This window comes from Uloborus diversus, unplaced genomic scaffold (assembly GCF_026930045.1).
Source record: "Uloborus diversus isolate 005 unplaced genomic scaffold, Udiv.v.3.1 scaffold_802, whole genome shotgun sequence".
Taxonomy (NCBI): Eukaryota; Metazoa; Arthropoda; class Arachnida; order Araneae; family Uloboridae; genus Uloborus; species Uloborus diversus.
Window position 1 is genome coordinate 10,030 of NW_026559014.1, and position 26,909 is coordinate 36,938.

At 32.7% G+C, this 26,909-nt stretch overlaps 1 protein-coding gene across 1 annotated transcript in view; it reads left to right on the forward strand.

The window, feature by feature from the left end:
- The first annotated feature begins 3,781 nt into the window (after positions 1-3,781).
- The window catches only part of LOC129233914 (mitochondrial enolase superfamily member 1-like), a 46,142-nt gene continuing 23,014 nt past the window's right edge, over positions 3,782-26,909 (forward strand). The window contains exons 1-3 of the mRNA XM_054867838.1: positions 3,782-3,847; positions 8,494-8,665; positions 11,616-11,715. Coding sequence (XP_054723813.1) covers positions 3,782-3,847; positions 8,494-8,665; positions 11,616-11,715 — 338 coding nt within the window. The remainder of the gene's footprint in view (positions 3,848-8,493; positions 8,666-11,615; positions 11,716-26,909) is intronic.

A 26,909-nucleotide genomic window follows, 5' to 3' on the forward strand; every position in this document is an offset into this window, starting at 1 on the left:
TGTTTCTCGTTGCAGAAAAAAAAATGTGTTTAAAAAAAAATTTTGATTGCTAAAAAAAAAAAAATACACTTTTTCTAGTTAACCGTCTGATAAATTCTGAAAGCATCGATGCTTTCTTCCGGGATCGAACCCCAGACCTTTCGGTTACAGGTCTGGCGCCTTACCGACTGAGACATCCCGAGTTCGTCAGAGGCCGTATTAAATATCATAAATACAAAAAAATGCTCCTCGCTTGTTATTGATTTAACTTTAATGAAATCCGCATTGAAATTATCAGGTAGAACCAGAACTTAATATCTCAGACAAATCCATGTTTCTCGTTGCAGAAAAAAAAATATGTTTAAAAAAAATTTTGATTGCTAAAAAAAAATACACTTTTTCTAGTTAACCGTATGATAAATGCTAAAGCATCGATGCTTACTTCCGGGATCGAACATGAGACCTTTCGGTTACAGGTCTGGCGCCTTACCGACTGAGACATCCCGAGTTCGTCAGAGGCCGTATTAAATATCATAAATACAAAAAAATGCTCCTCGCTTGTTATTGATTTAACTTTAATGAAATCCGCATTGAAATTATCAGGTAGAACCAGAATTTAATACCTCTGCCAAATCCATGTTTCTCGTTGCAGAAAAAAAAATATGTTTAAAAAAATTTTTGATTGCTGAAATAAAAAATATCACTTTTTCTAGTTAACCGTCTGATAAATGCTGAAAGCATCGGTGCTTTCTTCCGGGATCGAACATGAGACCTTTCGGTTACAGGTCTGGCGCCTTACCGACTGAGCCATCCCGTGTTCGTCAGATGCCGTATTAAATATCATTAATACAAAAAAAAAATGCTCCTCGCTTGTTATTGATTTAAATTTAATGAAATCCGCATTGAAATTGTAAGGTAGAACCAGAATTTAACACCCCAACCAAATCCATGTTTCTCGTTGCAGAAAAAAAAAGTTTAAAAAATTTTTGATTGCTAAAAAACAGACACTTTTTCTAGTCAACCGTCTGATAAATTCTGAAAGCATCGATGCTTTCTTCCGGGATCGAACCCGAGACCTTTCGGTTACAAGTCTGGCGCCTTACCGACTGAGCCATCCCGTGTTCGACAGTTGACGTATTAAATATCATAAATACAAAAAAATGCTCCTCGCTTGTTATTGATTTAACTTTAATGAAATCCGAATTGAAATTATCAGGTAGAACCAGAATTTAATACCTCTAACAAATCCATGTTTTTCGTTGCAGAAAAAAAAATATGTTTAAAAAAATTTTTGATTGCTAAAATAAAAAGTTACACTTTTTCTAGTTAACCGTCTGATAAATGCTGAAAGCATCGATGCTTTCTTCCGGGATCGAACCAGAGACCTTTCGGTTACAGATCTGGCGCCTTATCGACTGAGCCATCCCGAGTTCGTCAGATGCCGTATTAAATATCATAAATACAAAAAAATGCTCCTCGCTTGTTATTGATTTAACTTTAATGAAATCCGCATTGAAATTATCAGGAAGAACCAGAATTTAATACTCAACCAAATCCATGTTTCTCGTTGCAGAAAAAAAAAATATGTTTAAAAAAAATTTTGAATGCTAAAATAAAAAATGACACTTTTTCTAGTTAACCGTCTGATAAATGCTGAAAGCATCGATGCTTTCTTCCGGGATCGAACATGAGATCTTCCGGTTACAGGTCTCGCGCCTTACCGACGGAGCCATCCGAGTTCGTCAGAGGCCGTATTAAATATCATAAATACAAAAAAAATATGCTCCTCGCTTGTTATTGATTTAACTTTAATGAAATCCGCATTAAAATTATCAGGTAGAACCAGAATTTAATACCTCTGCCAAATCCATGTTTCTCGTTGCAGAAAAAAAAAATATGTTTAAAAAAAATTTTGATTGCTAAAAAAAAAAATACACTTTTTCTAGTTAACCGTCTGATAAATTCTGAAAGCATCGATGCTTTCTTCCGGGATGGAACCCGAGACCTTTCGGTTACAGGTCTCGCGCCTTACCGACGGAGCCATCCCGAGTTCGTCAGAGGCCGTATTAAATATCATAAATACAAAAAAATATGCTCCTCGCTTGTTATTGATTTAACTTTAATGAAATCCGCATTAAAATTATCAGGTAGAACCAGAATTTAATACCTCTGCCAAATCCATGTTTCTCGTTGCAGAAAAAAAAATATGTTTAAAAAAATTTTTGATTGATAAAATAAAAAAATGCACTTTTTCTACTCAACCGTCTGATAAATTCTGAAAGCATCGATGCTTTCTTCCGGGATCGAACCCGAGACCTTTCTGTTACAGGTCTGGCGCCTTACCGACTGAGCCATCCCGAGTTCGTCCGATGCTGTATTAAATATCATAAATGCAAAAAAATGCTCCTCGCTTGTTATTGATTTAACTTTAATGAAATCCGCATTGAAATTATCAGGTAGAACCAGAATTTAATACCTCTGCCAAATCCATGTTTTTCGTTGCAGAAAAAAAAAATATGTTTAAAAAAATTTTTGATTGCTAAAATAAAAAGTTACACTTTTTATAGTTAACCGTCTGATAAATGCTGAAATCATCGATGCTTTCTTCCGGGATCGAACCTGAGACCTTTCGGTTACAGATCTGGCGCCTTATCGACTGAGCCATCCCGAGTTCGTCAGACGCCGTATTAAATATCATAAATACAAAAAAATGCTCCTCGCTTGTTATTGATTTAACTTTAATGAAATCCGCATTGAAATTATCAGGAAGAACCAGAATTTATTACCTCAACCAAATCCATGTTTCTCGTTGCAGAAAAAAAAATATGTTTAAAAAAAATTTGAATGCTAAAATAAAAAATGACACTTTTTCTAGTTAACCGTCTGATAAATGCTGAAAGCATCGATGCTTTCTTCCGGGATCGAACATGAGATCTTCCGGTTACAGGTCTCGCGTCTTACCGACTGAGCCATCCCGAGTTCGTCAGAGGCCATATTAAATATCATAAATACAAAAAAATATGCTCCTCGCTTGTTATTGATTTAACTTTAATGAAATCCGCATTAAAATTATCAGGTAGAACCAGAATTTAATACCTCTGCCAAATCCATGTTTCTCGTTGCAGAAAAAAAAATATGTTTAAAAAAATTTTTGATTGATAAAATAAAAAACCGCACTTTTTCTACTCAACCGTCTGATAAATTCTGAAAGCATCGATGCTTTCTTCCGGGATCGAACCCGAGACCTTTCTGTTACAGGTCTGGCGCCTTACCGACTGAGCCATCCCGAGTTCGTCAGGTACCGTATTAAATATCATAAATACAAAAAAATGCTCCTCGCTTGTTATTGATTTAACTTTAATGAAATCCGCATTGAAATTATCAGGTAGAACCAGAATTTAACACCCCAACCAAATCCATGTTTCTCGTTGCAGAAAAAAAATATGTTAAAAAAAAATTTTTGATTGCTAAAAAAAAAAAATACACTTTTTCTAGTTAACCGTCTGATATATGCTGAAAGCATCGATGCTTTCTTCCGGGATCGAACCCGAGACCTTTCGGTTCCAGGGGCCTTACAATGATTATATCTAGAAGGGAGTCGTTAACGAGAAACTGGTCAGAAAACCAGTTTTTCGTCGTGCGTGACGTCACTTTCCGTGAGGCACCATTTCTCCCTACCATGAAGCTATCCTAAACGTCTTGCTGCCGACTTTAGCTGCCGAGAAGGAGCATTCTCGTTTTCACCCGGGTGGCAGGTGGTGAGTTCGCTTTCTCGGGAGGTGAGAAGTGCTTCCTAGTCAAGATGGCGGTGGCTGTTTACACTTGCGTTGTGATGGAAATTTTGCCAATTGTGGGATTTCTAATGCTTGTAATTTTGCAAGAGGAGTCTAGGAAATATTGCAACCAAGTTACTTTTAATAATAGTAACATTATTATAGGAACATGGTTTTCATTAAACACTGACGCATTGTTTAAATCGTTTAGTAATTTAAATATCTTCGGTTTCAAAATATTATGAACATGTTTTTCGTTATAAAGTGGTACGAACATATTTTTCTTAGGCTCATTCCCCGCATATGGATGTTTTTAAATGAACATTAATTATGATGAGGTCAAATAGATACATTTTTTAACAATTTCGATCGCGAGAAATGACTCATTTCTTGGTTTATATATTGGTGTTTCTGCCTTTAAATTACATGTTTTGATAGTTTTGACATGCATATTGCTGGATTCAATTTTGCGACGTTAAGCAACGTTGCTCTACAGATAGACGTTTTCTAATAACTGAGAATATTTTTACAGTCCCCCCAAACCTTTATTTTTTGTACATATAATTTTGTCTTAAAAAATAGCAGGGTATGAATGTTGGTCATTTTAATAGAACCTCAAGATCCTTAGAAAGTTTTCACCTACCAAATATTTTTTAATTTACATTTCATAAAATATCAAGCTTTATTTTTCGAATCAAACTGCATTCAGTTTTTTTTTTTTTTTCCGCAGTATGTTTACGCACTGTTTTGTTGTAACCTCAGTACAAAATCAACGCGAAACACTTTCCATGTAATTAATTAAAAGAAATAAAGTTTAAACCCCACAGCACTTTTCATGTTAAGTTATAAGTTATACACTATTCTAGCCGAATTGATTTGCTGGACCACTGTTTTTTCATTAGAAGTAATGAGAAAGGGCATTGTAGTCAATTCAAAACGATAGTTTTTGAATTCCCCAGCTTTATTATTAATCCATTATTCTTCAAATTTGCATTAAATAAAAAAAGTTTTTTTTTTTTCTTTTTTTTTTTTTAAATATATTTCACCCTGTCTATTTGAAAATCTCTGATTGAGTAGATAGGAGTAAAAGCTATAACAGTAGCCTGCCTAGCTCTCACCACTCAAAAAAGAACTTAATTTTGGGCCAGTTTATAACATAAGATAGAATAAACAAAAAATAAATGCATAATCATACAAAGAACACATAAACACAACACAAGTAATGCAATAAAGTACGTATACGTTTTATAACGGAAACTAGGTATACTATTACAAATATGCTACTTTATCCTACATTGACTGCAATAGAATTGAGTATAAAATTGTTTAGCCTTTTCTTAAACAAATTTCGATTATTAATGGTTTTTTAAAAAAATGGGTAAGGTGTCCACAATCTTGGTCCGTAAGAGTTAATGCCATTAAACAATAGATTTGTTTTTGCGTTAATAGGTATAATGTTTTCACGGTTTCTAGTGGGGTCATTATGAACCAAATAAATTCTGTCAAATGGTTCTTAAAAGCCGTTTGTTTTGCTTTTGAAAGATAATCAAGAGCAAGTCCATCGTTTATTTTTTCAAAAAATATAACAATTGCTTAGTTTTTTTTTTTTTTTTAAATTAATAAAGATTCCACCTTTCTCAAGGCTTTGTACAGAATCATGAAATCAAAACAAATATGTGGCGCATGAAAGTTCATGAAGAAAGATAATTCTTTGGTGTAAACGAAGATTAACAGTCACTAGTTTCAAACTACAGCAACCATGCTTCCCAAATCGGCATTTCTAATTATACGAAACATAATCGTAAGGATGAGACTACATTGTCAACAATTTAGGGGGGGGGGGGGATAATCTTAAAACTAGACCATTGTCAAATTTTATTCGCTTACTTACCGTGAAAAAGTTTTGAAAACAGATGTATATTAAACAAAAGGCAAACAAAGAGGCACTTTACATTTTAAAGTATTCTTTCGAAAGAATATTTTCAAAAGAAAAAAATAAGCCAAAAATAAAATTAATAAAATGCGTAAACACAAAAGAAAAAAAAAGGTTGGTTATGACATATCAAGAAATGTATCTGCCAATTTGTTTGGCCATGAGATAACTCCTCGGATCCCGAAACGCCGTGGAATTAGAAGTTGCGGATCCCCGTTGCTGTGGACAAAAAACTCAATTAGTACGAGAAACCGCAAGTGCCGTGGGAAACGGAGTTGCAAGCCTCTTTTGCCGTAGGAAAAAAGAACTCCAGTCCGACTAAAGAGATTCCTTTCCCGCGTCACGAGTAGTTCTCGGAACGCTGGAAACAGGGACAAAATACTCACTCGATGCAATGGTGGTAAGAGCAAATGGGAGGAACGGACTATTTTCTCGGTTGTTCTCGGTTTTCGTGAGGGAGAAAACGTCGTCACCAGAATGGAACGTTACTTACGTTGTAGGGCCCCTCGGTCCGAGTTTTAACCGGAGTGGAGAATACCGGTGTTAGCAAGGGTGAAAAACTGGCTCCCTTCACCCAACGTGCACCGTAGGTGAAAGATGGTACCCTAGGTGAGAAAAATGGCACCTTTATTGCTTCCTATAGGGATTCCCCCCTACCCGTGTTGTGTGCGTTTTTGAATACAATTGTGTTTTATTTATTTTGAGTTATATATACGAAGGCATTTGATCACATTTCAACTTTCGAACATAGTTTAGAAGTAAAGTCAGACCAAACAACGTAAGTAGAAGCACAAATTTGTAAATTACAGCAGACACGTGTTTCGGCGTTACAGGGAACGCCTTTTTCAATGCAAAAAAATAATGAGCTTATGGATGAAAAGACATCCGACAAAAGCCAAGAGCAGATAAGCATGCAGCTTAAAAGATAAAAACAGCGGATTAGCCAAACACCAATGACAAAGTTATAAACCGATCAAGGACCCAATAGGAATGCAAGCAAAGACAAGGAGCTTTCTCTTAGGTACGAACCCAGAAAGAAAGAATTCGGATGTCTTTTCATCCATAAGCTCATTATTTTTTGCATTGAAAAAGGCGTTCCCTGTAACGCCGAAACACGTGTCTGCTGTAATTTACAAATTCGTGCTTCTACTTACGTTGTTTGGTCTGACTTTACTATTCAGCACAAAGGTATTTATTTATCTTATAGTTTAGAAGTGTTCATGACTTTAATTTGTCTGTTCGTGCACTAACTTTCTTATATTCACACTTGAATTGCTCAGTAATTAATATGTTGTTGACAACTTTTACTGCATAATCCGTACCGAAAATGAACAGGGAAGTTTTTTATCAATCACTTGCCGGAACAACCAGAAATATTAGGTAACATTAGATTAGAATCATAGGAAAATAAAAGCGTTTCATAAACGTTTAAAATTTTAATCGAGCGTTACATATCAATACTTATTATAAGATTCGGTATTTGAGTATCCTTATGCGCGCAAGATAAATGCTAATTTAAAAGCCCTTCTTTCCAATGTCAAGTTTTCCGTCAGATTAAAAATAAAAACAAGTAGATAACTACATTCGCTTCATGCAATAACGCCTAAGAAAGATACGTTAACCAAAACGCGATGTGAAACTCATGAGTCAAATGCTTGAGTGAGAGAGATTTCTTTTCACGCAGTTTTTCTTTTCCCCTGCCTTTGCTGCTCTATTCGTTTCCACTACGTAGTTATTTCATTGAGAAAAAATAGACATTGTTATATAGGCTGCTCACGTCGATGCATTTTTATTCTGGAATTAGCAATTCAATTATCAGCTGATTTAAACGTTTTTATTTTTAATGTTGTTGTTGTTCAAGATAGTACTGATAGATAGTTTTAGGTTACAGTTTTGCAGGATATAAATAGCAAGATATTAATTGTTTAATAAGGTAAACGGAGCAATAAGCAGTTGTCAACATACTTTAATCACTTTAAATATGTTCGAAAGCTCTAAGAGTTACAATATGATCAAATGCCTTTACTTACGCGAGATTTCGAAGATTAATCCACGAAATTTTCAGTTTTGTTCTTCATTCAATGTGAAAGTAAATTTCGTTGCAACTTCCTTCGTTCGCCATTCAAACTGAAGTTGTCGTTGGACGATAAGTCAGAGCGCATGCGCAAGGAGTCGCTCTCCTATTGAATGGTCTTTTAGCACTTTTGTTGACGTCGTTCACCCACTGAGGAACCAAACGCACCTTAACGACACTTCCTAGCCTCCGTTTCACCCTGAGGCACCATTTTTTCACCCTAGGGTGAAATTCTTTACCCCTGTGGCACTCCTTGTTTTAACAGTGTGGGAAAAGTAAAAATTTGATGCGCGTATTCTGCTTCTGCATTTGAATGAGACTCATTTCATGAGCTCATTTGAATGAGACTCTGCTTCTGCAAAAGCTGACATCGCTAAAAAATAATAGATTCGTCCATTTCTGGCTGTAAAACGGATGTTTGTCTTTCCATGCAATCCGTGGTCAGACAGTAGTAGTTTTTAGTGATGTCAGCGTTTGCAAATGTATGTAAGCTTCTAAAGTAAGTAGAGCCATATTCAAATGAGCGGAACACGCGCATCAAATATTTTTACTTTTCTCCCTCATTCAGATAGACCCGTCTTAACTAGAAGTTTGCCAATTCCATACAATCCGTGGTCGGACAGTACGAAGTTGCGCTCGCCAAACAGTGTTGGTAGAAACCGTTTCCATCCTTACAGCCAGAAAATAACTCTATCGTATGTCCTTTCTTACTCAATGATTTTCTTCTGTGTTAGGCTTTGGCGCCCTATGGTATTGGCGTGGCAACCGGAGAACAGTGCCACAACAGGGTGATGTTCAAACAGATGTTGCAGGCTGGCTCCCTCCAGTTCTGCCAAATCGACTCGTGTCGACTAGGAGGCGTCAACGAGATATTGGCGATCTACCTCATGGCGCACAAGTTTAAAGGTGAAAATATTTTTACCATATTTTTTCTCATTTAATATGGTAAGTTTACAGAGACTTTCAATAACTATGAGATCTATTTTTAAGAACTGAACGGTCACGGAATAAAACTATCGGAAAAATTTTCGATGGTGTTGAGCCGTCATCATGTCAGGTCGCTGTTGTATGTTCTGAGCTCGCAGTGAGCACGTAAAAAAACCTCAAGCAATAGATTCTCCCACGAAATTTGAATTGTATGCTGTCCTTCCATTTCTGCATCCTGAGAGGGTCAATGCAGCAGAAATTCATCAACAAATCCAAAATGATCCAGAAACACTCTCCCGAACAACAGCAACATGCAGAAGTGGTGTTGAAAATTTGAGGAAGGACGGACAGATGTTCATGATGCATGCTGTCCGACTATCATAGTCCGGACTTGACTCCTTCCGATTTACGTCTTTTTGCCCTGTTAAAAGTTTGATTCAAGGGTCAAAGCTTGGCACAGAACACCGTAAGGAATTTAACTGTAACACGAGATGACTGTCTTTTATGACGAAATATGGAAAATTGGTGCCAAGCTACGACAAATGTTGAAATTTTAGCAGTGGTTTTGTAGAGAAGTAGCTGGATTATGTGTCTAAATACGCCCAATATAACTTTTGTTTTCATTTTTACTAGTTAACATTTAGAGACCGATCGGACCTTGAAAAAACCAAACAGTCCTCGTATAAGAGTGATCGAGCAGGGGCAGTTTGAAAAATCAGGTCGGTTGACGACAGGTCAGTGAGAATATTATTCACAATCATCTCCGAATTGGATGAAATTTTATACAGATTTAGAGATGCCTTTGAATCTAACCGATGCGAATTTTCAGTTCCCAAGAGCCGAATCCTGAGGATCAATGATCATAGACTAATAATAAGAGTAGACCGAGCCTTCTCATTCTTGCTGATGAAGAAAATTGGTTCATAGATGTATCATGTGACTAGTGGAAAGGCTTGGCGAAGACTTTGGCAGCATGGTTGCTAGATGGCAGCATTATCTATAGTTTGGCACTCGACATGTATTTTAAGACAATGTGTTTTCATTAAAAAAAAACTTCCAGGTGCAGAGATTGAACTGTTTTTCTTTTAGTTATGCATTATTTTGACATTAGTAATAGTTTTTGTTCAGTTTTCGGTAACTTTTATTTCCTTTAGAGCTGTCAGCGTTGACGTGAACGAAATGGCGTAAACGTTTTGCGTTAACGCAAAAATGTACTAATCGGTATCTTAAATTGAAACTGTAGGTAAAAATCTTACCGTTTGCTGATTCTTCTTGGTCGCTTGCATCTTTTATTGCTTGGAGAGTTATTGAAATTGACTAAAGAAAATGCACAATACTATCTAAACGAAAAACTCACTATATTAACAAAATATTTACAACTTAGAATAACAAATTTACAAATCGGACTCCATAAAAGGTCATTCTTCCGTGTTCCATCAATTCTATTTATTTTATTTCTCGCGAGCGTTGATCGTCTGCTACGATTAACGCCCGCTGTTGCTAGGATATCCACCAGTCACATGGTTTGGTTTATGAGCAGCAAAAGGGTTGCCATAGCTCGGTCTACTCTCATTATTAGTCTATGTCAATGATCTCCAAAAATAAGAGCTCCAAAATGGCGGATAAGCTTTTGTGAGACGGATTGCCATGTTGTGGTTAAGATTGCAGAAATTTTTATCACACTGGAGGCCTGAAGTTTCGGGAGCTTAAAGTAAATTTAGCTGTTGATACGTTCCAGTATTTTTGTGAGTTTGAGCTTATCAGATTTTGCGTAGCACTCTTGTAAACTTGTGAAATGCATTATTTTATACTGAAATCAACATTTTTGAGACCGTAAAATTAAGAAACTGGTTAGATTCTATGGGTTTCTGACATGAGTCTAAAACTACACCTCGTACAGTATAATTACAGAGAGTGCTCAAAGTTATTGATTCAAGCCTTTTAGAGTAATTGACCTAAGAAACTTTGATTCATTTTGTTTAAAATTCTCAACTTTGAGGCCGTGTAATTTAAAAAGTTGTTAAGTTGCCATGGGTTTCTAACCTGGACCTTAAACTACACCACATGGACTATTACTACAGCTGAATCACAAAACTATGGACTCGTTGCGCACAGAGTTATTGACGCTGAAACTTGACATTTTTTTGAGTATTATCAACTTTGAGACCGTTTAACTTAAAGCAAAGAGCAACCAATGTTATTCTCTTTTTACTTCCTTTTACAAAAAAGGAAGTATTGTATTCGCGAAAAAAAATTCCCTCAAAAATCGACCTTAATTTCCATTTTTCTCACCCCCGAATGAATATTGAGGTTTTTTTTTTTTTTTTTTTTTTTTCTACTCGACCACACATTGATAAGTGCCTGAGAACGGATAGACACGCGAAATATCCATAATGACGATTCCCGAGTTAGTTACAACGAATTTTCTCGTGACGTCTATATGTATGTATGTGCGTATGTATGTCGCATAACTCAAGAACGGTATGTCCTAGAAAGTTGAAATTTGGTACGTAGACTCCTAGTGGGATCTAGTTGTGCACCTCCCCTTTTGGTTGCATTTGGGTGTTTCTAAGGGGGTCTTTTGCCCCTTTTGGGGGGGGGGAATCATTGTTAATTTCGATGTAAACTCAAGTGGTGTTACAATTTGGCGGACACTTGGCGATATATCGCCAGTCTTTTGGTCTCCATATTTTGTCGCCAACTTGGCGACAAATTTGGCGATTTTTTTATTTTCTTTTATTAAATCTGGTTTTACTTTGGCCACTGTTGGTGATATTTAGAGAGTAAACTATTGAATCACATTAAAATTGCCAATAATGGGAAAATGACATTAAATTGGAGTAAAAGGAAGTCATGTGATGCACACATCAGCTCGTTTCTCATTTTTGAAGTCCTTTGCTCTGTTTTCTAAAATATTTTGTTATTTCAGTCCCCGTTTGTCCACATGCCGGCGGCGTAGGATTGTGTGAGCTGGTTCAGCATCTAGCAGCTTGGGATTTTATAAGTGTCAGTGGGTCTCTCGAAAACAGGTAAGTTCATATTTTTTGCTAGTTTTATTGCCGAATATTTTTAACTGCAGATGTGGCCTGAAGAAACTTTTGCTAGTAGCTAGTGCTTCAATGCCGTAGTTAGTGATGAAAATAACTGTAAGTGTGACATGCAGACACTCTTTTTAGTAACTTAGCTCAGCCGTGCCATTAAGCTTTAATCATTATTAACGATGAAAATGATGGTAGATGTGCACATGCAGACACTCTTATTAGAAGCTCGTGCATTAATACCGTTAATCTTTCGTCATGGTTAATGATGAAACGGATTGTAAATGTGGCACATGTAGACACTCTTTTTAGTAATAGCTCCGCAGTGCCATTAAGCGTTGCATGCAGACACTCTCATTAGAAGCTCGTGCTTTAATACCGTTAATCTTTCTCCATGGTTAATGATGAAACGGATTGTAAATGTGGCATGTAGACACTCTTTTTAGCAGCTTGGACTTTAATACCATTAATCCTTCATGACTAGAACGTCGCCCGTCATGGTATGACGGGTGAAAACTTAATTCTACATTTGAACGCAGGATTGCCTGTTTGGTGATATTTTTATAGTTTAAGTTAAATTTGGCAGTTTAACCCTACACTGTAAAAAATATCGGTGAAACATCGAACCAAAATTGGGAGAACATTTGCTGGCTCTTCTGTTTGGGGAAAGAATGAACCATAAAGCGGCGTCGTTTTCTTCCCGCACGAATGGTGAAAGCTGAAACCTAGAATGAGTCTCGCTCGCGCTAAAAACTAGTGCGAGGTTGAACCAAAATATCGATCGGTTGAGCGCGGGTGGATAGCATATGGTAACACAATGAAATGGTTTTATTTAATGCGAAGGTTTAGAGCTTGATCGAACTGTACTTTGGTCCAACTTTAATAGTAGAAGCAGTGCGTAGTTTAACATACTATTATTTTGTTTTTAAGTATTTCTAAGAAATCGAAAATAAAATTAAAAAAATCAATGTTATTTAAATCTAAATGAGTAAAAAAAATTCTAGTTCTATTGCATTCCTCCACGTAATCACCTACGCCGATTTTCGATTTCATTATTAATTTTATTACTATTGCATCTAGTAATAATTATAATGTAGAACTTATTTTTTCTTTTTACTTTTTAGACATAAAGATATCTTATCAAATCTTATAATTTTAATATTTCATTTAACTAATACAGAATTTCGGAGATTTTTTATTTATTTTTGTTATTATGATTCTTTTTTTTTTTGAGGAAAAATATGAGCAGATTTAAAAGTAAAAGCTAAATTTGTGCTGTTGCCTTTGTGATGAAAAGTAAAACAAAACATAAATGATACAACGTTAATGTTCAAATTTGCAGGACACTGCACACGTGTTTCGGGGGTTAAAAGGAACCTCTTTTAAATGGGGAAGAATTAAGCTCATGATATAAATATTATGTATTGTTTCAAATGTGCTTGAACTTTTATTTCGTTTATGTGTGAAGAAAAATGTATTCCAAGTAATTAAACGCATAAGCAACAAAATTCACTTTTTTTTTCGTTTATGCATCGAAATTTTTCTTCAACTATTTTTGCAGACAAGTAAACATTTCATTTTTTAAATAATGTATGATTGATTCAAAAATTAATGTAGAAGGGGGAGGGGTGAAAAAAGGACATCACCCCCCCCCCCCTTAGAACAGACAGGGCAAACTTTTTCGTTGAATTAAAACTCCGAATTGCATAAACTAATTGATAATCAAAATTAATAAAATTGACAGGTAAGAGTATTTCTGCAAAAGAAAAAGCAAATTAAAATTTTATACAGCTTGAGTAAAAAACAGAATTTGAAGATTAGGAAGTAATCAAGCTGACTTTGTAATCAATAGGTGTTCTTTTATAAAGAAAAATAAATAAATATATGCAGGTAGTTATTTAATATAAAGTATGTTTAAAAAACACAACAGATAGTAAGTTTTTGTTTGAATTTGTTTAGCATTTAAATTGTGTATTGTTACTAGACATAAAAAAAAGTGGAATTTGAGATCTGTAATAAAAATCATGTTTTTTGCAATCACAAACTGCGATAGGACTTGACACATAAGGTTTCCAGTTTCTACTAATGGCTTTTATTGCAACCATTTTTTGAATTCAAGACGTCAAAATTCAAATGAATGCCATAGGCTGGTTGTTAAAGATGTTATGTGCTGTATATACCGATTTCACGTAAAAAAGATTGTGTCAACTCAAGGTGGTGGTTTGTAAATTCAGTAGACACCACCTAATGTGATAACATTTGGGCGAAAGTCATTTGTTATCAAAAACCGGCTGATTATAATAAAAGAGAATAATTGAATGTACATATGCACAACCAAACAAGGCTCAGCTGATAAACAACTGTGTTACACAAATATTAAATGTGATCACATAAAGCGGTGTCCACTGTAATTTGATTCTAAGGCACAAAACGCCACATTATAAGTATAGAAAAATAAAATCAAAAGACAAATCAACTGCTGTCAAGTGAAAACAGTAAGCAATCGTGATTGCTCAACAGAACCCTCCATTTTATAATCTATACATAGCACAGGGATGATTAAACATTCCAAAAGCAGATGAGCACCTCTCTAAATGCCACAAACTCTCCCCCCCCCCAAAGAGAAAAATACCCCTCAAAGAAACCCCTTCCATTAAATTTCAATGCCGCAATGTGCGCCATGACCCTCCCCCCCCCAGGTGGCACCCCTGCATAACACCATGAAAAATTAGGTTGTAGTGCAGATTATTTCAAGAACATTGAACTCTTATTTTTCTATTTGATGTAAATAAAACATTTTTAAAAAAAATACAAAAAATTCACCATATTTTGTAACATGTGCAAGTTTCAAGTGGTAAACAAACCTAATGCACATTATTTTTATGGTTTATCCAGTGACCACCTCTTGCATGAATCCCCTTTGTTCTACACAGTTTTGATTCTGTAAAGCGGCTGATTCAATAAAGTGGCAAATTCATAAAACCATAAAACCTAGATTTTGTTCTGTTTTTGAAGATTTGATTCAATAACGCATTTGATTGAATTTACTTCTGATTCAATTAACCAGTGTCCACTGAATTTTTAAACATCATAGTTTCTTCTAAGCAACACATTCATTTATTTCGACATAGCAATACTTTAATAATAGTCGGTTAAAGTAAGAAAAAGTGTTGTTTGCGTGTTACAAATATGTCATATAAACAGAGCAGTGGCAGCAGTTGGGGGTACGGGGCATGCCGTCTCCAAAAAATGTTTTTTTGTTGTAAAAATATTGCAAATACTGTGTTAACTGGTTTCACACCATCTTTTCTTTTTTGAGTTCCCCAAAATATTTTTTCTAACCACAGCATTGCTTTTTAAAATTAACCGAACATACTTGAAAATTATGGAAAAAATCAGTAAATGAACACAAAATATAAATTAAATAATATCTTTATTCACAAATGTACATAAAAAGTTTTAAAATATTCAATTTCAAACAAGTTTATATTATTTCTCATAACCAAAAGGAGAATATAAAAATTCTATAAATGTAAAAAATACTTACATGGGTGATTTTACGAGTATATTAACTTTTGCCTATGGTAAGTTGAAACATTCTTTTCATAATACACCTTTGGGTTTTAATTCTTATATGAAAACCATGCTATTTGTAGAAAAAATATCTAAATGCGGTAACTAATACAGGATCCAAGTTGTCTGAATTAATGAAAGTATGGATTAAACAAATTAGCCTACAAATTTAGTCAAGGTGCATAAACAAACTACTGTACACAGTAAAATTTTGAACTCAAGACAATGAAATATAAAACTGCGTAAGAGAAAGATATAAAAATACAAAATACAGCCAACAAAAATACATTATTGCTCTAAATGGCCTTTCATTTATACAGCATGTACACATCAGATTAAGCAAAGACAAGTTTAATTGAGTCTGGATTGATGAGGGTTTACTGTCTAAATTTAGCAATGGTTTTAAATTCAACTTTCATGCAAAAAATTAACTACTGTCCTAACTTGAATGCTTCACAAACTCAGGAAAAGATTTTTTTTTTTTCAAGTAATTAAAATTGAAAAGTTAGACAAAAGACTTTATTTTAAGTAATGTTGATTCAAATTTCAATAGTATGTTTAAAAAAAAATATGGCAACAATTGTGAAGAAATATTTTGAATTTTGATTATTCTCAAGAATTTTTGGTGTTGTACGTTAGCAAAACCTTTTTGTACGTTTAAATAGTACCTAAGTGAACACATTTAAGGGGATCAATTTTGTAAATAAACACATAATATTTTAAATTTTAAACGAAAAAGTTTCTGATTTAAATTGCGACTTTTGTTTCAAGGAGCAGCAGGGACAGGTCAGAAATTGCAATAACTTTATATTTAACATAATTTTGCTTTGTTTTAAGACTTTTTTTTAATAAATAAGATCATTCCCTAACATTTCAGAACATATTTTGCTTATTTCATTTATTGTCTGTTATACAGAAGAAGAAAGAAATTGGCACGATGGCACATTTATTATGTTGCTACACATAATCTCGCTTTCAGGAATGTTTCCTTAATTTTATGCTTTTGGCCTCACAAATATTACATTTTTTTTACACTGGTATTTTCCCCCATTGACTTCTCTCATTAATGTAGCATATCTTGAGTTAAGAAACTGAAATAAGTAGTAAACTGAAACTTTGGATCAGACTACATAAAAAATGCTTTTTTGCAGTTGGTATTCAAATTTCTATTTATTAGAAGTTAAAACAAAAAATATGTAAGTGTATACTGAAAATATTTGAAAATAAAAACTAATTAGAAAACAGTTTATTGTATTAATGTAATATGAAAGCACTACTTAGTAAAAAAACAAATGCAAAAGCTTGATAGTATTCAAATTTTACGAAGGATAAAATGAGAATAGCAAACTTCAATTAAATTGCTAAGAGGGACCAAAAAAAAAAAGTTTACTTTTAAAAAACATTTTTTTAACATGTTTTATTCTACACTAGCAAAAGTACCCGGCGTTGCCTGGGTCAGTAATAATTATTAGAAAAAATCGTTATTTGCTTTTATTTTCTGTTTTAAGTGAAAGAATTTAAAACACATCTTTTTGACGTGATTAAAAATCGAGTTTCTTCCTTACCCATAAAACTAAAATAGCAATAAGTATAAAGAACAAAGTAGTATTGATTTAGAACCGAAAGCACTATATTTAAGCATATACAAATTTAAAAAACATGAAATTAATCTTCTCATGTTTAAAAAGATTAATCTGTTGATATTTTTTTTTTTAACATGGAGTCTAAAACCTTCTCTGTATGGCTAATGAAGTACGAAGTGATTAAAAAAAAGTAGCTGCGCTCGTAATCCCCTTATACTTGCTTTAGTTATTTCGGGAAATTTCAATCATTGTGGCTCTTGGTGCGATTTTACCGAATTTGCGAAAGTCGTTTCGAGGTACCTCCGATGATGCTCCCCCATTCTTTCCTTACTTTGTAAAACGGTATGATATTAATTTTCGTTACAGAGATATCGTCGCCAGATGCTGAGATATTTTTGGTCACCATAAAATGGCGCTAAACAGTTTCATCCGAAATGTTACCAAAATAAGTAATAAAATTTGGTGATTGTTTGAAATTGTGCAAAAAGGAAAATTAATGGAAGTTTTTGCGCTGTTTATGGATTTGCCTAATTTAGTTGCTGGATTATTTAACACAGTAAAAAAAGTCTTTTGAAAATTCTTTGATTGGCGATATTTCGTTTACATGGTGAAAGCTGAGAAACATTATGACGTAGTCTTCGGCTGCAAAAACAGCAACGTTGAAAAAACTGCCAAATGCATCAGCTACGGAAATCTTTCTGCAAAAATTTTGGCGATCTGCTGGTTGTTTGGATAATGAGTAAGTGTTCAATCAGCATAAATAATAATAAAAACTATTAATTACATTAAAGTTCCGTTTAAATGGAAAATCATCAGCCAAATCATGTATTATTTGACAATCTTGTGCAAAAATCTTACTTCAAGATTTGACTTGAGAAAAGCCTTGAACAATCACGAAAAGCAAAGAAAAAGTCAACAATACAACAATTGTCGCTATCGACAGGGAGTTGAGATGATACACTAAATACTGTATTGAGTTGAGGAAAGCCTTCGAACATGGATCTAAAAAGCTCATAACTCGTTTTTTATTCTACTTAGAAATTTCGAACAGGTGCCATCTTTAGCAGAAAAATCAGAGCTTTCGATGGACATATAATGTAAATATGTGCAAGTATTTTTTCATCCCAATATTAGAGAATTTATACAAAAATTGTGTTTTATTGCCCCCCTAAGGGGGTTTTGCCCCCCATAACGGGACGAAAACTACCCTATGTGTTATTCTGATGCATAAGCTATATTATTGTAAAGTTTCATCAAAATCCGTTCAGTAGTTTTTGCGTGAAAGAGTAACAAACATCCATACATCCATACATCCATACAGACAAACTTTCGCATATATAATATTAGTAAGATATTCTAAAAATTAAAACTATTTTTATAAGACAAAATATTCTGAACTAATTAAACAACATTTAAACAGGACATTTAAAATTTAATTAACAATAGGAATTACCAGGGATTTCAATAGAACTAATTAACCACTAAATGTTTATTTTTATTAAAATTTAACTATAGTTCACATTCAAAATTTACATTTTGATTTACATTCAAAACAAAATTATGCATGGCTTACTTAAGAATAAAAAAAGGGAGAAGGGGGGAATTCAAGTGGCTAACTAACACCGTAATATGTATATTAAGCTCTATTTTTCTTTTCTTTTGCACTAATGGCAGTATCTATGGACACACATACAAAATGTGGAATGATTTTAGGAGTATCGATTTGACACATTTAATTAGATTTATGCTATTTTAAGTATAATACTTGTATGTATACATTTTTAACACAGCTTCCTTATACAGTAAACTTGCTGGAAAATCGATAGAATGCATGTTGTGGACAAGGTACAGAAATGACATTTTACCTGCATTTTATTTTTTAAAGCAAATTTTAAAAACAAAATGAGAGTCATAAAATATTTTTATTACTCATTGTATTTTAAGTAAAATATACCAGTATGTATTTTTTATTGAATGCTTAAGAAAACTGATTAAAAAAAACACACTAGATTCTATTCATTCCTTAGATTAGTGGGCAGATAGGTGACATTTAATGTCAAAAAAAAAAAAAAAAAAAAGAATTTCAGTCTTTTTACATTATCTACTTTGAGTGGACCCTTTGTGTAAATATTGGAAGTCTGAATGGAATAGAAATGGTAATACTACACTTATCATTCATGGTTTACAGTGGCGTAGCCATGGAGGGGATAGGGGGGTCAGAACCCCCTCCCCCCATGAGCCCCAAAAAAATCCTTTTTCAGTCGAACCTGAAGGGTTCTGTTTATAAGCTAAAAGATTTTAATTTAATATAATAGCTTTTATGACGGTAAAAAGCTTGTCTTCCTGTTTTGCGCAACATTTTTTTCTCTTGGAGACAGGGCTTTCCTTCTTATGACGGCAGTATTGATCAAGGTATTTTCAAAGAGATTCGTTTATAATATCCTTTGTTGTTTAGAAGAGTAATATGGGCAATTCCACCGTTACGGACGTAACAATCACAGACTTTAAACACACATAATTTCAATTTGGTTTCATAAAGAGCTACAAATTTTTTTTCTGTTGTATAGTTTGGTGTTATTAATGCTATCAAAAATTTGGGTGCAGATTGCTTTATTAGAAAAAGTGACAAAAATTAAAAACTGCCTGTTACGGACGTAACTCAGAAAACAGCAAAATGTATACATTGTCATACAATTGCCAATATTCCTGTGAATTATTCATAGATTTCTAAAATTTTCTTTGAAATACTTGTTCTTGAGATTTCAAGCTTTCTAAAACCATAAAGTTTTCATGGATATTGTTTGGAAAATTTATGATAGAAATTTATATATTTGTTACGGACGTAACAAAAAAGTGTTACGGACGTAACATGTCTGATATGGTAATTGCCAAAGCAAATAAAAGCTTGTGTATACTAATAAGTTTTGTTAAGAGAGTGCAATGGTCTAGATTAACACATTATTATGCCCATTTAAGTTACACTTTAATAGTTTTTAAAGATTTGCGGAGGTAGGGAGCATCTCCCATGCATACACTAACCACCATGTAAATAAATATAAAATATAAATTGGTGCGTCATAAAAAGTGCAATTATCCAAGGGGAAATTAAGCAAAACAAAAGTGAAATTATTCAGTTACAAATAAATTTTTCAAATTTTTAACATGAACATGGAAGGAGAGGGGGGGGGGCCTTCTACAAGAGAGTACTTTTACAGTTTAAGAATTTTCTATGATTTTCTCTATCTCTCAAACATATTAACTGCCAAATTTCTTTTAAAGTTTAACGGTTGCCTTTGATTTCAATCGCTTTTTAACAGAATTGGCACGTTTTTGCCAATGGTGGAAAAAAATTGTCGAAACTGACATAGGAAAAATGCATTTTGGCCAACATTTGCCTAAGTAATCTAAATCTTGCTTCAAAACTAAATGTGTTTTATCTGAGGATCAGATGTAGCTAGTTTAATAATATTTAGTACTTTTAATTCTAATCTAATCATTCTTTTTAATTTAAGTTTTAAAACTATAAAATATTCAACGCATCAATGAAACAGTAATCTAAATATTATTTTTTTGTGGAGAGTAAATAACAATAAAAAGTAACTCAGTAACTTTGGTTTAAACTATTCAAACAGGACAAAATTCTTATCTCTAAGTTATTAAATAAGAAGTAATATCAATTTGGCTATGCTTTCAGAATGATAGAAGTTTGAAGAGAAAAACTATACTTAATATCTGTAATATAAATTTTAAAAAAAAATTATTAATGAAAATTACGCACAATATGCTTTGGATTTCATCGTGTTAAATGATCAAGTAATTTTCACAAAAATCTACTTGGAGAACACTATTCTTTTGTGTCATAGTGCATTGATGAAGCAAAGTTTAAGAATTTAAGGAACCCTCTAGAATATTTTTATGCACGTTATTAAGCATTAATTGCTAATCTAGAATTATTAACAGCAATTGAATTTATTGCATGATTTGGAGGACAAAAAAATCATACCTTGAGATTAACACCTCAGAGCAACAGTAGGATATCTTGGTGTTATTCCTAGGATTAGATGTCTTAATGTTGCTCTGAGGCGACGATGTGTATTTCAATAATTTAAAAAAATGAAATTAAATATCCACTAATATTTATAAAATTTTGAAATTCACAGTGTTAGAAGTTTTGTTATATCATATTACATGTCATACCCTATATTTTCATTGCCCATCCTGTGCTTTTTTTCTTTTTAATTGGAAATATACATGTGTTACAGACGTAACATACTGCTTTTTGTTACGTCCGTAACAAAAAATGTTACGTCTGTAACGCCATTTTTTTAAAAACTAAAGAAATTGTAATGTTTTAAACTATGGTAAACAATTACTCTAATGAATTGCTAAAAGGACAAAAAAGGATTTCTTTTAATTTTGATTTTTTAGGAAGTAACGACAACTTTTGCTAAATTTTTGTTACAAACGTAACATTGAACTTCATTACTTCATTTTTGTAAAATTTAAATTGCCTGATTTTATTTTGTAAAAAAATAAAAATAAATGCATGTTTTTATAGTATTATGTTAATAGTTTCAGCTGTATTGCAATTAATTTTGGTTATTTTTATTTTGCTATTAAAAATAAGCGTTTGAAAAAGGGGTATTTTTTTCTGATTGTTTTGAAGATCCGACTATCATACTTCCAACTAGGAAAAAAATTTATTATTTAATTTTTATTCAAAAAGCAATGCAATATTCTGAAAATACACATTTCAAGCTTTACAATGATGTATAATATAGCAAAATAACTGCAATATGAAATTTTGACCTACTGGTTTCACTTTTCATGGAATTGCCCATATATATATATATATACTTCAGAAAAAATTACCCCCCCCCCCCCAAGGATTTTTTCTCGCTACGCCACTGATGGTTTAATAGATATTTTATCTTCAATAAGCCATGAAAGTAGTAACAATAATGATTTAGTAAATAAAGATGAATTTATAAAAACAAAACAAAGATGAACAATAAATAAACAAATGAATAAAACAATATAAAATAAATAAACATTAAATAAGGGCAATTCCATGGTGTCGGACATGAAAAATCAAGAAAAATTTCTCAGTTTTAATTCCATTTACCAAATATAAACTGTTCCAAAATGATCAAATTTATTTACAAGATACTTACTACATCCCACAGAATAAAAAATCATGTTAGTTTTTCACAATAGATCCCTAAAGTATAAATTAAAAAAATGTTAAGAGTTGGTGTCGGACGTAAACACACAAATAGTAAAATTGATGGTTCACTTAAAAATTATTAAAAGTCTGTGAATTGGCTTACATTTTAATTTTAAAAACAGCATAATTATAAAGTATACTTATTATTGAAGCATATTTCAGAGTTTTCAAATGATATAAGGAATAAAATTATTTAAAAAATATTTTAAGCTTGGTGTTGGACGTAAATTTTCGGTGTCGGACGTAAATTGTTTATATTGGACGCAAACTATTGCTCTTAAATGTAAATACATAACAATGATTACAGTTATAAATATGTAAATTGTAGGTTACATATACTGAAACAAAATTTACCAAGTAAATTCAAAAGTAGGGTTGATTGGGGGAAGTGGAACTCTGGGGTAAGTGGGTCACCCCCAAAAACTGAAATATCCATATGGTTTTTATATTTTTACATTGATCATGTCATCGTTCATCACAGTGATTAGTTTTGTATATACTCTGGTTACGTGACATTTTTTTTCTTGGTCAGAGAACTTAGTCAAAAAAAAAAAAAAAAAAATCTGAAAAAGATTTTTTGGCCAGTTTAAGCAGCATTTTTCAAAGAAGTGTTTCCCGGATAGCTTTTTTTTTTTTTTTTTTTTTTTTTTTGTGATCATTAAACACTCATGTACAGTTAACTTATAGTGCCTACTGCAATCAGAATTTTTGAGTAAAATATTATTAAAAATCGTTTTAGAGGAGGGGCCCCACTTATCTGGTAAATTTTCGCTATAAGAGGTCCCTCACTATGGGGTAAGTGCTTCCCCCCATAACAGTGAGGATTTGAAAATCAAAAGCAACTCTGATGAAATATTTGTATTGTGAAATACAAGACAACTATGATGACTTAGTAGGAATTGATAGTTCAGCTACAAAAGCTGATGATTAGTTATTTGTGAAACTTAACTGATAGAAAACCATCAAGATTTATACGGATTGAATGTTAATAATGGTTCTTCATTAGCCAACTTTAAATAGACGCAGTCATTTAGTGTTTCCATTTGCTATTTCCAATCCTAGTTTTGGCAAATTTGCCAAAATTGAACTTAATCAACTATATTACATTCATCCTACACACCTTTTCTCAAAAGGGATCCTACTTACCCTAGCAACCCTAAATGTTATACAGTAAATTCACTAAGTTGTTTTTCATGCATGTTTCACTAAACTTTGAAATCAAAGGCAAAAAAAGGTGAAACACATTTGAAAACATATGGTGTTTAAAGGAATGTAACAGTGTAGTACGTAAAACATTTTTTACGTCCAACACTTAGATTTTAGTAAAAAATATTCACTTGTTACAAAATAAAAATAGGTTACATCAATGAGATTGAAAATCTTAATTTGTACCCAAAAATATATGTATGTAGCTTTAAAATTATTGGCTCAGCATAATTAACTGCACATTTTGGTGTCGGACGTCAAACACTTAATGTACACCACAGGAATTCTTTTACAAATCAAAATGAATTATATTTTGCCACATTTTTGCAACATCACCAGCAACACATTGTATCTTTAAATGATTATTCATCTCAATTCATAATATTAGTATGTATTTTTTGGGAAAAACAGAATTTCTTTGACAGTCACCAAATACGGTTTAAAAATACTCAAGCTGTTGACTTGAGTTTAACCTTCTGTAACTTATTTATAACTGAAGTGATCAAATTTTAGACAGGCATTTCAAAATATACAACTCTTTACCTTTACAATGACACCTTATTTGTTTAAAAATCTCAATTTTGAAAATTTGATCATCTGGTTGACCTTGCCCATAAGCACATCTCCTTCACAGGATGCTATCTTTTTGAGACAGCAGACCACAAAGTCGGGATCCTGTCGAGGGCCACTTTGAGTAAGGTTCTGTGAAAAGCATAAAAGTGTACAACATATTTAGCGCAGCATTTGGACATAAAATGTATCTTAAAATAGAGTAGCTAATTAAAACTCAGATAAAGATAATGAGCAAAAAAAAAAGAAATATAAATGCAAAAAAGGGCTAAGTTGAAAAGCAACAGGTATGACTAAGGTGACCATATGTTCCGCTTAAACATGACTCCCGTGGTCCCTGGACATGCTCAAATGTATCGTTCTCCGAGGTGACAATACGGAAATCTGAATGCTTCAACTGAAGGTCATTCGTACAGCAATTTAAGCCTTTTCAAGGCGATAATTTAATCATGAATAATAATTGAATTTATTTTAAGGTTCCTCGGCCTTCATACCCCTGTGCACGCTTTTTTTTTTTTAAACATAACTATTATTTTAGGCATCAAATTGATTTAACCCATTTCTTATACCGAATTTAAACATAGAGAACCGAAATTTTACTGTATTTAAATTAATGCTCTGTTATTGAATAAAAATATGATTAGAATGCACAAAATCAATGGGAGATGCTCAGGGTTGGTCGAATTGGACCCAATGGGTTTTTTTGAAAAAACCCATTATTTAACCCACTTTTGGGTTTTTTAAAATTTTCTGAGAAGTTTTTTAAAAAATTAATTAATTTAAATACTTTTACAATTTAAACTTCATTTTTATTTGTTCTTCACCACAGACAATGAACATAAAAAATGAATTTTGAACTTGAATAGTATTTCTTAACTCTTAACGGCATTAAAAAAATACTATAAATATATCTATCAATAAATAACTCAAATTATATTGACCAAGTCCTGTCAGTCTGATTTTCTCAATATTGGTAGATTGTACAGAGGAAACTAATTTAGTTAAAAGGCTTTCATGTGAATTATTTTCTGCTAACCAACGCATCACAAATCTCGAATAAACACAAGGTATATTTTTTAGAAATAAACAGATTTTTCAAACGGTCGACAGAAAACAGAACAGGTACAGTATTTTCATTATCTTATGAAAAAGTTTAATATTTCTTACTCTGTACACAGAAATAGAAAAACATGCAACATACAGTTCAAAGAAATATCTTGATTAAGCTGGAATTCAGTAAAAAGGGATTTAAACTACTTGAGGTTCTACACTAGTTTTACATAACAAGATAAAATACAATTAAGTAAAATGCAAAAAAAAAATGTAGTAATTAAAAACTTACAATAGATTTTATCACTCGAGAAGTAACTTTACCTTAACTGTTGGTAATAATGAAAATTAAAAAATCTGAAACTTCACCATTCTTGGGTTTTTTCGTCTTTTATATTTTTCTCCAGAAAACGCTGAATTTTAACTAGTTTTCCAGCTTTTTTTACCTGAAGACAATTTTTGCACATTGTCCATATACTTACGCTACAATATTCTATAAGTACCCCATATTTTTTCTAAAAAAAGACAAAAAACCCCACATTTCTTTTAAAAAACCCAACTTTAGTAGGCTTTTTTTTGGGTTTTATTTAAAAAAAACCCTGGGTCCATGGTTTTTTTTTAAAAAAACCCGGGGTTTTGCGAACCCTGGAGAGACTGACATAAAATTAGACGGTACATATAGTATGTAGCAATAATAAAATGCAGTACTACAATAGTAATGTACAGTAGATACAGTAATTATATTCGACACACTTTTTAGTTGTTCAAGCATATCGATATTTTTTAAATTTCTTTATTTGTCGTAAACTTTCAATTTTTACTTCCATTTTAAAAATTTAGATAAACAGCCTGTTTATGTTAAATTATGCTTCATCAACTTTTTATTTAAAATGAAAAAGATGCGGAGAGGCGATTTATAAATTAACAAAGCGATGTTTCAACTAGTACAGTGCGGGGTACTTTTGCTTTCAGTGATGGTCAAGGGTAAGTCCATTTATGAAACTGATATTTAGTACCCAATAAAGAAGGTGATACCTAAGCCTTGCGATTCCCTTCCGTAAACTTTCGCGTTGCTGGATGAGGAATTCGCATGAGCTCCAAAATTCGTTACTCGAGAAAAGTTCGCTATTTATCCATTTCGCGGAAAGTCGAATCACGTTGGAGCGAGAGTCCACTGCAGTTTAAAATTGCACATTGAAGTAAAATAAGCATTCTTAGTTATGTTTCATATTGATATTTGATTTTAAATAATGGTACCGTTTGGGATATTTTCCCCATATCTTTATTTTCTCTTTTTTACTGATTGAGTGTTGATATATATGCTAAATAAAAGTGAGTTTTCAAAAAATTAGTTTTTGAGGTCATTCGGTAATTAAAAACTGCGCTTACTTCATTTTATCAGCAGCGTAAGAAAGGAGATGGTGTCCAGATCCCGATCCCTAGCTTGAAGCTCAAAATCCTGCAAAATATTAAGACTGGATATATAGATAGACTGCTATATAGATAGGAACTTATATTTTGCAGGCTCCTGCAAAATATAAGCTCATATAAAATTAACTCCTATAATGAAAATTAAAGTTTTTCTCTTTTGTTTAAAAGATGTTTTTCACCATCTAAATCAATTTTATGTAAATATAGTATGTATGCCTATATAAGTTTTAATCAAATTATGACTGCATCTATTTACACTTTCTTTGCACTTCTTGAATGAAATATTCACTGTCAGGAAACAATTAAAAACTTGAAGGTTGAATTCCTTTAACTTTTTCAATCCTTTCTTGCAGCGAATATTTGTAAAAATCGTAGAAAATGTTTGGAATGACAAATTGGCTCAGTATTGGCTCAATAAAGGAATGAAAGAATAAATAATTCTTTGTTATATTCCATGTTCAAATGAGCCACTTTATCAATCTTAACCACTTTTTGAATTTTTTTGTTCAATCTTCAAACGGTGTGTATGAGTATGCTTTTATTTA